General features: G+C 39.3%; 2 protein-coding genes across 2 annotated transcripts; both read left to right on the top strand.

Annotated features, from left to right (window-relative positions):
- Positions 1-4,477: 4,477 nt before the first annotated feature.
- LOC126060112 (olfactory receptor 8B12-like) lies at positions 4,478-5,410 on the top strand. The gene has a single exon (XM_049856200.1). It carries the CDS (start codon positions 4,478-4,480, stop codon positions 5,408-5,410), a length of 933 nt encoding a protein of 310 aa, XP_049712157.1.
- Positions 5,411-10,966: 5,556 nt separating this feature from the next.
- Positions 10,967-11,896, top strand: LOC126060119 (olfactory receptor 8B12-like). The gene has a single exon (XM_049856201.1). The coding sequence runs from the start codon at positions 10,967-10,969 to the stop codon at positions 11,894-11,896; it is 930 nt and encodes a 309-aa protein (XP_049712158.1).
- The last annotated feature ends 580 nt before the right edge of the window (positions 11,897-12,476 follow it).

Here is a 12,476-nt window from a genome sequence, read left to right as displayed (position 1 = left end):
GCACCTGGTGGATTTGAACTGCCAACCTTCTGTCCACCAGGGTTTCCTCAATATAGAATAGTAGGTGGGTAATTTTTTTCAGTATTTTAAAGATGTCATTCGACTATCATTGTTTGTGATAACAAGTCAGTTGGCATTCTTATATTAGCTCCTTTAAAAGCAATGTGTCTTTTATTTCTAACTGCTTTAGCTTTGTTTTTTCTTTGTCTTTGATTTTCAGCAGTTTGACTGATATACCTAGGTGTGGTCTGTTTTATCATCATGTTGCTGTGGTTTCCAGACTTCTTGTTTCTTCATGTTCATGATTTTCATAAAATTAGGAAACTTTTTATCTATTATCTTTTCAAATTTTTTTTGCCCAATTCTCGATTGAGTTGTCTTTTGGAACTCTGATTACACATATTTGGGTCATTTAGTATTGTAGTAAAGGTTTTGGTTACTATGTTCTTTTATTATTATTTCCTTTCTATTTTGTTTTGGATAATTTTTATTGACTTTTCTTTTATTTCAAGGAGCATTGATTGATGGTGCAGTATTTATTTGATGTGCCTAGTTTGGTGTTAAGCCAATCTAATGAATTCTTTATTTCCAATTATATTTATGATTTTGAGAATTTCTATTTGATTCTTTTGTTTCTCTTGGACTTCACCACCTGCTAGCCAATTTAGTCCATTTTCATCTAAATTAAAATACGTTTACAATAGTTACTTTAAAGCCTTTTTGACTAATTCCAATATCTATGTCATATACACATCTACTTCTACTGCCTTTTTTCTTCTTCTTGATTATTGGTGACATTTCCTTCCTTCATCACATTTCTAATAATTTTTTATTTTATGCTGAACATCATAGATATGTTGTAGAGACTGTGGATTATACTGGAGTGTCGAATTTTGTTCTGAGGTGCAGTTAATTTACTAGCAGCTCACCTTGATCCTGTTGAGCCTTGGGTTTAGTCTTTGTTATGATGGGTCTTTTTGGTTTTGCCCTTGCTCCAAGGGCTTAGTTTATACTTCTAGGTTATGGCTTTTCTGGGTCTCATATTTCTACACGGCTTGTTCCTCAAAGTCTCTTAACTTTTTCTAAGTCAGAATCCCTTCATCTCCCTAGCACTAAGCAATGTCTTTGGTCTCTTTCAGTTATTAGCCCCCATTAGGTGTTCTCTGCTAAGTCTTGTGAAGTATTGCCCTGAACGTACAAACTTTAGGATTTAATGAGAAATCCAAGGGAGTACATAATACAGATGTCTGAAAGTCCTTTCCTGTGGCTTTTTCCCCTCAATACCTTGTCTCACAAATTCCAGGTGTCTTAGTATTACTGGGTTTTTTTTTTTTTAGTATCCCTGAACTCTGATATTTCTTTAATTCATCCATAGAGCCTGCAACCATTCTTTTTTCTTTTTTGGCTCTGCTTCACTGTGCCTGGTTTGGAAGTTGCCCCAGGGAGAAAGGTGGGTGAATGTGGTAATCACCTAAGTTTCTTGCTTGTCTCAAGGAATGAAGCCCTGTGGTGTCTGCTTTCCAAAGCTTGAAAATAGCTGTTATATATATATATTTCCCAATGTTATTGTTGTTTATGGGTAGAGGGCAAGTAATATAACATTACTCCACTAACCTGGAATCAGAAGTCTGATCAGCTATTTATTTATTACTTATGCTTGGTATTCCAGCCAATTTGATGGTTGTATAAGCTCATGAAGAGAGCCCTAGGAGATTTTGGTAATGTATACACTGAAACTAGATCTGTGGCTTTGGGCAAGTCATTTTACTTCTTTGGATCTTACTCTCTTTTTCTCTAAGATGAGGAGAAATAGTAGCCCTGTGGATCTGTAAATTTCTGGCATTGGGTTCCCTTGAGAATTAAAAAAAATAAGCTACAGTACCCCTACCCCTAGAAATTCTAATTAAGAAAGTCAGGGTGGCACCCAGAGTTTCCTTTTAACAAGCACCCTAGGTAATTGCTATGACTAGTAAGTTTGGGGAAACACTGGATTAGATTGTTTCCTGGGTTTTTTAAGGTCTAAAATTTTATGAGTTTGTTGGTTTAGTGTCGGAGAAAATAAGCAAGTGTCTGAGAGATTGAGACTTAGGATAGATAATTTTTTTTCATGGCAGAATTTGAAGGTGATAAATTTCTTTTTTAAATAAAAGACAGGAAAAGACAAAAGCAAACCAAGAAGAATAAATTTGTGTGTTACACTTCGTTGGGAATCTGATGTACTGGGATTCAACTTGTGAGCCTTGAGTAGTTGAAAGTCAGTTGAGAGAAGTGCTCAGGAAATGTGGACGGGAGCAGGGGCTGTCAAGGGAAATTTTAACTATTTAGTAATTTAGGGAAAGGCTGGTCTTGGCAGAGGTTAAGAGTTGTTGCCCAGTAGGGATTCTTTGTTACCATCACATTTACGTTCCATGAGAGTATGGGGGAGGGGGGAATCAGAGAAGTCTCCTAGAAAGGAGGCGTGAGCTAGGAATAGTGCAATTAATTCCTGGAGTGAACGTGAGTATGAATAAATTATTGAATGTGTTCTTCTAAAATAACAACGGATTTACCATTTCTGGTTCTAAACAAGTCTTTTTATACGAGTCAATGCCTCTATTTCTATTTCCCTAGAGACTTTCAGATGCAAGAAGGCAAGGACTCTGTCTTATGGGTTTCAGTAGCTCTCATCAAGAGGTAGTTTAGTCTAGTGGTTAAGAATAAGGGACTTGAAGTCATACAGGTGTAGGCATGAGTGTGGGCTCGGAAACATACTGTCTCTCTGAGTCCTTTACCTTTGTAATGGGTATCATATTGTGAGGAATAAACAACATTACATTTGTATAGTTCTTTTGGATCATGGTGCCAGGGGTCAGTATAAAGGTATTGTGTCTGGTACAGTATTGTGCACTCAACAAATGGTAATGATAATTATGTTTTTCACAATGATTTTTTTTCTTAATAGTGCTGAAAAGATGTTACTTGAATAAAACTATTAAGTCTATAAAAGCCAAATCAAACAATATCAAGGGTATAAACAAACATTCCTTCTTCCTTAGGGAAGGTAATCTCTGAAGTAATGATCCTTAGGGGCCTCTGTCTTAATAATCAGTTTATGAGAATTTGTAATTCAAAACAGAACTTAAACCACCTGTTCTCCACTGGTTAGGGGAAGATGCTCTCTTTTCCCAGAAAATAGAGAGAAGCCTTTGGGTAAATAAGCAATTGGAAATCATATTCTTCAGTGCAGAGCTACAAGATAAATTACAGGTTCTTATCTTTGATCAGAACTGGGAGAAGAGTGTTCTGACCTCAGAGCTGTTATCTATTTGCTAGGTCCGTTTCCTCTCCCAGAACAATTGTGTCTAAGAGTAGAGCATAGCACTGTGGCTCTGAACTGAAGGAAGACAGGTGCCTGCCTGACCTCATCTATCAGGTAACAGCACAAACCTTGGGAGTCAGAAAGCCTGAGTTCACCTTCTGGCAGTAACCCAGTAGTTTTGTGACTTTGGGGTGGTTATGTAATCTCAGTGAAATGGGATTAATAATATTGTCACATAGAATTTAGTGCACAGCCTCTCATAGTAATTGCTAAATAAGTGTTAGCTTTAAAAGATTATTATTAAATGTACTACCACTGGAGCTAAGAGTTCTGGGGAAAACAAAAGAGTACATTCAATAATTTGTTCATAGTTAAATCCACTGCAGAAATTAATTGCACTATTACTGGCTCTGACAAGAAAGGAGGCTTCTCTGATTCTTCTCCCGTATATTCTCATTGAGCCCTGGTGGCATAGTGGTTAAGAGCATTCAGGTCAAAATCATCAGCCACTCTTTGGAAACCCCATGGGGCAGTTCTACTCTGTACTATAGGGTTGGTATGAGTTGGAAAGAACTCAACGGCAATGAGTTTTTCTTTTTAATATTCTAAAGGAGTGTAAATTTGATGGTAACAACGAATCCCTACCGGGTACCTGCTCTCAACGTCTGTCAAGACCAGCATTTGTCCAAATTACCAACTAGTCATCTTCTTGCTCTGATCCAGAGCCTGATCCAGAGGTGGAAGCTCTGATGAGAATCAGAGTGACTTCTGCCTGTCAGGACTCTCTTCAGAAAAGAGGCCCAGGTTTCAGCAACTGAAGCAGAGACACAAGAGGGCAGGACATAGAAAGGTAGTGACTTAAAGATCTAAAGGGCGTTTACCTTGGTTTTGCTATCTTTCTCTTTTTTTTTCTCCACAGCAGCAGCAGCACTCACCCTGAAGACAAAGTTTAGCCTCATATGTACTCTGGACATTTCAAGTCACTTTGTGCTGTGAAGACAGATCCTCAGCAAACAGTAAAGCCTTTTCTGCAGTAATTTTAGTCTCTCTTTGTGTATTTCATTCCCAAAAAGGCCCGGGGGCGGGGGTGGTGGTGCCGATAATGGGAGGGTAGTGGTGAAACTTGTTTCCCTCTAAGTTGTTCCTTTCTATTATCCCCACAGAGTGCCCGAGAGGAGAATGGCAACCAAGAACTCTTCTGTGACAGAGTTTATCCTCGCAGGCTTAACAGACCAACCAGGACTCCAGATCCCTCTCTTCTTCCTGTTTCTCTGCTCCTATGTGATCACTGTGGTGGGGAACCTGGGCTTGATTACCCTGATTGTGCTGAACTCTCACCTGCACACACCCATGTACTTTTTTCTCTTTAACCTCTCTTTAATAGATTTCTCTTACTCCACTACCATCACCCCCAAAATGCTGATGAGTTTTGTCTCAAAGAAGAACATCATCTTGTACGCAGGGTGTATGACTCAACTCTTTTTCTTGTGCTTCTTTGGTATCTCTGAGTCCTTTGTTCTGTCAGCAATGGCATATGACCGCTATGTTGCCATCTGTAAACCACTGGCGTACACAGTCACCATGTCTCCACAAGTCTGTTTTCTGCTTTTGTTAGGTGTCTATGTGATGGGTTTTTTGGGTGCCATGGCCCATATGGGAAGCATAATGAGTCTGACTTTCTGTGCTGACAACCTTGTCAATCATTTCCTGTGTGACATCTTTCCTCTCCTTGAGCTCTCCTGCAATAGCACCTATGTGAATGAGCTGGTGGTATTTATTGTTGTAGCCATTGTCATCGGAATGCCTATTGTCACCATCTTCATCTCTTATACTCTAATACTCTCTAGTATTCTCCATATTAGCTCCACTGAGGGCAGGTCCAAAGCCTTTCATACCTGCAGCTCCCACATAATTGTGATTTCTCTTTTCTTTGGTTCTGGAGCTTTCATGTATCTCAAACCACCTTCCATTTTGCCTCTGGATCAAGGAAAAGTGTCCTCCCTGTTCTATACCATTGTGGTGCCTCTGTTAAACCCATTAATCTATAGCTTGAGGAACAAGGATGTCAAAATTGCCCTGAGGAAAACCTTGAGAAGAAAAACATTTTCTTGAGAAAAGAGCAGTATTTGAAGAAGGAGATCTAATGCTTTGTTTACTAGTGTGTGTGTTTTCAATGTTGGATCCAAGCTGCAATGTTTTCTTTCCTAAACATAAAGAGAATTTTCGTCTCTGTTTTTGGGTGAGTGTTTAATGCAGACCCATTTTCTCTAACTCTCACCCCACCTTGATTATACCAAGCATTTTTTATTTTATGCAGATTTTTTCTAAAAATCTAAGATTGTTTAATGTTGAATGGACCATACATATCATTTAATGTAGCCCTCTCATTTAACAGACCACACACTGGAGACTCAGAAATATTACATATGTTGCCCAAGGACTACAATTACTTGGTGCCACAACTGCCAGTGGACTCCAGGCCCTTGAATTCCAATCTACTTTGTTTTCGTTTATGCCATGTTTTCTTGTTCCAGCGCACCCCAACAGATTGCATTTTAAAGTATGATACCCTAACACTTTAAAATGTGATTCCATTTACAATAATGTCATTTAACGTCTCAAAAAATAATTTTTGGCCATTACCTCTTTTCTTTTCCAAGAATGTAGGAGATGAAAATTCTTAAGCTGATCTTGGCTGAATGAGAAGAGAAGTGTGTGAAGATTGGGGTGTGTGGGAGTCTAGTATATTAAGCTCCAGATAAGAACAAGGATGGTCATACCTGAGGTTGTGTATGGAGGGAACCCTAGGGACCCAGTCTAATGTATCAGTTCTTTTACAGGTTTAAGTGTTCTAAAGATGATGAGTGGAAACTCACATATAGTGACTTATACATACGTAAGTCACATAGACAGTCAGAATTTAGAGCTTTTTCTTAAGGGTTAGTGTGAGTGTTTGAGCTATGATTGAAAAGTTTTGTGGTGCATGGTAATCAACTAAGGGTCTGGAGGCTCTAAAGGAGCAGTAAGTAATCTTGGGGCTGTAGCTAGTATCATAGTGGTAAAGAATTCAGCTGCTAACCAGTAGATCGGCAGTTCGAATCAACAAGGTCCTCTTTTGAAACCCTATGGGGCAGTTCTACTCTGTCCCATAGGGTTGCTGTGAGTTGGAATCGACTTGATGGCAATGGGCTTGGTTTTTGGTTTTTTTTTTAATTAGTTATTGGTGCAAACATTTAACACTTTGGACTGCTTACTGAAAGGTTGTAGGTTCCAATACACCCAGAGGTGCCTCAAGAGAAAGACCTGGGAACCTACCTCCTAACAATCAGTCATCTCAGGCCCTATGTAGCACAGCTCTACTCTGATACACATGGAGTCACCATGAATTGGAATTGACGGCAACTGGTTTGGTTTATTTATTTTTCAGGGCAGCACTAAGGAGAAGAGGTAATTTCCATTGAATATTAAGGCACTGTGGATAGTTATGAGACAGTTCTACCCTGTGTTATATGGTCACTATGAGTCAGAATCGAGTAGATGGCACATGACTATAACAACAACAGCAGGTGGTACTTCTTACGTAAGTGTATATAGGAAAGAAAGAATTCATCTTAGGACTGTTTTATAATTCCACAGCATTGTGTACAGAGAAGTGCAGCTTTATATTATACATTGGAACTCTTTGATCTGAATGATTTATAAGTAGTAAAGTTTTTTTGAATATCAGTGATGTATTAAGTGTTGTGGAGATGCTTAAGAGCAATTCCTTTGGAAAGTTATCTTCTATTGGGAAAATGGAAGGTTTGGTTGAGTGTTTAGTTTTGCCTTTGGTATGACACAGATCATAACACTAAGAGTCTTGGGTGAAAGTTAGGCTTTAGTCTTCAGAGAATGGTAAAAGAGAACTGATTTCTGAGACCTGTGGATTGAGTGTCAGTTGATTGCAGTGAATAGGCCATACCTTATATGGTAGGTTGTAATCGTGTCTTGCGAAGACTGTATGTTTTGTACTTTTTCATTAATTAATTTTTATTGTGCTTTGAGTGAAAGTTTACAAATCATGTCAGACTCTCATACAAAAATTTATACACACCTTGCTATACACTCCTAATTGCTCTCCCCGTAATGAGACAGCATACTCCTTCCCTACACTCTCTCTCCTCGTGTCCATTCAGACAGCTTCTGTCTCCCTCTGCCCTCTTGTCTCCCCTCCAGACAGGAGATGCCAACATAGTCTCATGTGTCTACTTCATCCAAGAAGCTCGATCTTTACGAGCATCATTTTCCATCCCATAGTCCAGTCCAAGTTTTGCATTTTGACTCAGTAGGTTAGTAGTTATGTGACTTTGGGCAAATTACTTAATGTTTCTGAATATTAAATCTATTTTTAAAGGTGAGAAAATACTCCTGACCTCATGGGGTTTTTGAGAATATTGTGTGAGGTACTCAATAAATCCTATTTCCCTCCCTGCTGGAATTCTTTCATCTAGTTATCAGCACTTCCTCTAGCTTTTTCATGACCTTAAGCAAATTATTTAATCTCCAGGGACTCTGCTCAGTCATGAGAAAAATGGGCTCATCTCTAAATTTATTTTAAAAATAACTTATTTTGACCTATTCTTGTGTACTTTGAAAAAATAAACAGTGTAAGCCAGGTTATGTAAGGAAAACATGTCTTCCTCCCATCTGGTCATTCCGTTTCTAAATTACCCTCCCTAGAAGCAACAGTTGTTGCCAATTTCTTATGAATCCTCCAGAGATTGTATATGCACATTCAGTAACATATGTCTCACTCTATACTTCATATACAGATACCTAGTGACCCTGTTTTAAATTTGTATAAAGGGCATTTAAGAATGTTTCTCTTAGAAGAGGATGGAACAGAGAGCATTGCAGTGGTAAAAACAAGAGGATCTAATCACAGAAGAGGTATGGGATAGAAGAAGGAGAGTAAGGCACCCTTGATTTCGGGTACATCAATATGGGTCCCATCCCTGTAGACACACAGTGACATTTTGTCCTCCTAATCTGTCCTCACCCTATGGGTGTACTACCTTTGCCTGTGGTTCAGGCTGTGATGAGGTCAGAGCCCTTGATAGCTGAGAGTACCAGAAAAGCAAGAGTTTTCAATCAAGGACACATTTCTGTGCATGTTTATCTATTTCAACAAATGCTCTTTTCTCTTTCTGACTCTTGATGGAACTCATATTTGTTGTTGCAAATTTGGAATGTGAAAAAATGTGTGAAAAAAGGAATACTATGCCTCAAGGTGGTAGTATGCATTTTTGGTCCCAATTGTTCATTCCTCTGTAGTATTATGTGGCCATGCCCTTGCTGTGGTCTCATGGAGTGTGTTTCTCTGCCCACTGTTATTGAGCTCAGCAATGTGACCCATTTGGCCAATGAGATATTAGCAGGTGTGATGTAAGCAGGGCTTGGATCGTGTTTGTATAGTGGGGCTTGCACTCTTGTGCTTCTGCCATTTCCTTGAGAAGAGCTTCTCTTTCATAACTGTTGTTCCTGCCAACTGATTCTCACAATGAACACACGTGGAGCAGATCCTGAAGAACACCCACCCATGTACAAAAAGATGAGCGCCACAATCAAGTCGTAGACATATAAGGAAGAAATGCTCGTTATTATATGCCGATGAGATATTGTGGTTCTTATACAGCAATAGCTAATTGATGCACTTCACCATTCAGAGATTAGGAAAGAAGCATCTCATCTGGAAATTTTCTTTCAGTGAGATCATACTCAATGTACCATGTTGTAAAAGGTTGTTTAGCTTGTCATAATGCCTCTATTTCTATTTCCCTAGAGACTTTCAGATCCAAGAAAGCAGGGACTCTGCCTTATGGGTTTCAGTAGCTCTTATCAAGAGGTAGTTTAGTCTGGTGGTTAAGAATAAGGGACTTGAAGTCAGACAGGTGTAGGCATGAGTGTGGGCTTGGAAACATATTGTCTCTCTAAGTCCCTTACCTCTGTAATGGGTATAATTATTGTGAGGAATAAACAAGATTACATTTGTATAGTGCTTTTGGATCATGGTGCCAGGGGTCAGTATAAGGGTATTGTGTCTGATACAGTATTGTGCACTCAACAATTGGTAATGATAATTATGTTTTTCACAATAATTTTTTTCTTAATAGTGCTGAGTAGTTGTTAGTTGAATGAAATTATTAAGACTATAAAAGCCAAAACAAACAATACCAAGGGTGTAAACAAACATTTCTTCTTCCTTAGGGAAGGTAATCTCTAAGGCAATGATCTTTAGGGAGTCTCTGTCTTAATAATCATTTTATCAGAATTTGTAATTCAAAACAAAACTTAAATCACCTGTTATCCACTGGTTAGGGAAAGAAGCTCTCTTCTCCCTGGAAACTAGAGAGGAAACTTTGGGTAAATAAGGAATTAGACATCATGTTCTTCAGTGCAGAAAGAGTTACAAGATAAATCCGAGGTTCTTATCATTTGATCAGAACTGGGAGAAGAGCGTTCTGACCCAAAGCCGTCATCTATTCACTAGGGCCATTTCCCTTCCCAGAACAATTGTGGCTAAGAGACAGTAGAGTCTTTTTTTTGTGGCTGTTTAACTAAAGGAAGAGGAGTGCCTGCCTAACCTGATCTGTCAGTAACAGCACAAACTATAGGAGTCAGACTGCCTGAGTTTACCTTCTGGTCGCAACCCAGTAGTTTTGTGACTTTGGGCTGGTAATGTAATCTCAGTGAAATAATAATAATAATATTGTCACATAGCATTTAGTGCACAGCCTCTCACAGTAATTGCTAAATAAGTCTTCGCTTTAAAAGATTAATATCAAACCTATAGCCACTGGAGCTAAGAGCTCTGGGGAAAACAAAAGAGTGCATGTGGTAATTTACTCACAGTTAAATTCAGTATCCAGGGATTAATTGCACTACTCCTGGCTCCGACAAGAAAGGAGACTTCTCTGATTCTTCTCACTATATTCTCATGGAGACCTGGTGGCATAGTGGTTAAGAGCTATGGCTGCTAACCAAAATATTGGCGGGCCAAAATCAGGCACTCCTTGGAAACCCTATTGGGCAGTTCTACTCTGTAGTATACGGTTGCTATTAGCTGGTAGCTACGGTAATGAGTTTTGTTTTTTAAATATTCTCCTGGAGTGTAAATTTGATGGTAACAACGAATCCCTACTGCGTAACTGCTCTCACCCTCCGTCAAGACCAGCCTTACTCCAAATTACTAACTAGCCATCTTCTTGCTCTGATCCAGATCCTTATTCAGAGGTGGAAGCTCTGATGAGAATCACAGTGAGTTCTGCCTGTCAGGCCTCTCTTCAGAGAAGAGCCCCAGGTTTCAGCAACTGAAGCAAAGACACAAGAGGGAGGGACATAGAAAAGATATTCACCTTTTTTTTGGCCACCATTCTCCTCAGCAGCACCAGCTTTCACCATGGAGATAAAGTTTAGCCTCATATGTACTCTGGACAGTTAAAATCACTTGGTGCTGGGAAGACAGATCCATAGCAAACAGTGATCCCTTTTCTTTAGTAATTTTAGTCTCTCTGTATGGATTTCATTCCCAAGAAGGCTGGGGGGACAGATGTTGGGAAGGTAGTGATGATATTTCTTTCCCTCTAAGTAGTCCTTTTCTGTTATCACCAAAGAGTATCCGGGGGGAAAATGGCAACCAAGAACTCTTCTGTGACAGAGTTTATCCTCGCAGGCTTAACAGACCAACCAGGACTCCAGATCCCTCTCTTCTTCCTGTTTCTCTGCTTCTATGTGATCACTGTGGTGGGGAACCTGGGCTTGATTACTCTGATTGGGCTGAACTCTCACCTGCACACACCCATGTACTTTTTTCTCTTTAACCTCTCTTTAATTGATTTCTGTTACTCCACTACCATCACCCCCAAAATGCCGATGAGTTTTGTCTCAAAGAAGAATATTATCTTGCACACAGGGTGTATGACTCAGCTGTTTTTCTTCTGCTTCTTTGTTGTCTCTGAGTGCTTCATTCTGTCAGCAATGGCATATGACCGCTATGTTGCCATCTGTAAACCATTGGTGTACACGGTCACCATGTCTCCACAGGTTTGTTTTCTCCTTTTGTTAGGTGTTTATGTGATGGGGTTTTTGGGTGCTGTGGCCCATACGGGGAGCATAATGAGTCTCACGTTCTTTACTCATAACCTTGTCAGTCATTTCGTGTGTGACGTCCTTCCTCTCCTTGTGCTCTCCTGTAACAGCACGCATGTGAACGAGCTGGTGGTATTTATTGTTGTAGCCATTGACATTGGAATGCCCATTGTCACCATCTTCATCTTTTATGCTCTAATACTCTCTAGCATTCTTCATATTAGCTCCACTGAGGGCAGGTCCAAAGCCTTTCGTACCTGTAGCTCCCACATAATTGTGGTTTCTTTCTTTGGTTCTGGGGCTTTTGTATATCTCAAACCACCTTCCATTTTGCCTCTTGACCAAGGAAAAGTGTTCTCCCTGTTCTATACGATTGTGGTGCCTCTGTTAAAGCCATTAATCTATAGCTTGAGGAATAAGGATGTCAAAGTTGCCCTGAGGAAAACCTTGAGAAGAAAAACATATTCTTGAGAAGGGAGCAATATTTGAAGAAGGGGATCTAATACTTTGCTTACTAGTGTGTGTGTGTGTGTGTGTTTTCAATGAGGTATCCAAACTCCAGTGTTTTCTCTCCTAAACAGAAAGAGAATTTTATGTTGTTATTTTTGGATGAGTGTTTAGTGCAGACCTATTTTCCCTAACTGTCACCCCACCTTGATTATTCCAAGATTGTTTATTTTATGCAGATTGTTTCTAAAATCAAGGATTGTGTCATCTTTAGTGCACCATACAATTCATTTAATCTAGCCTTCTCATTTAACAGACCACACATTGAAGACTCAGAAATATTGCATATGCTCCCGAAGGACACACAAGTATTTGGTGCCCCAACTGGCCCTGGACTTCAGGGCCTTGAATCCCAATCTACTTTGTTTTCATTTATGCCATATTTTCTTGTTCCATTGACATGCTCACAGATTACATTTTAAAGGTATGATACATTAACACTTTAAAAATCTGATTCTGTTTACAATAATGTCACGTAACTTTTCAAAAAATAATTTTTGGATATCACTTTTTTTTTGTTTTCAGTAAGGTAGAAGGCAAAAAT

This window comes from Elephas maximus, chromosome 17, assembly GCF_024166365.1.
Source record: "Elephas maximus indicus isolate mEleMax1 chromosome 17, mEleMax1 primary haplotype, whole genome shotgun sequence".
NCBI lineage: Eukaryota > Metazoa > Chordata > Mammalia > Proboscidea > Elephantidae > Elephas > Elephas maximus.
This window is presented reverse-complemented; position numbering and strand designations above follow the sequence as displayed.

Coding starts and splice junctions, on each gene's coding strand:
- LOC126060119 (XM_049856201.1), top strand. CDS start 10,967: ATGGCAACCAAGAACTCTTCTGTGACAGAGTTTATCCTCGCAGGCTTA.
- LOC126060112 (XM_049856200.1), top strand. CDS start 4,478: ATGGCAACCAAGAACTCTTCTGTGACAGAGTTTATCCTCGCAGGCTTA.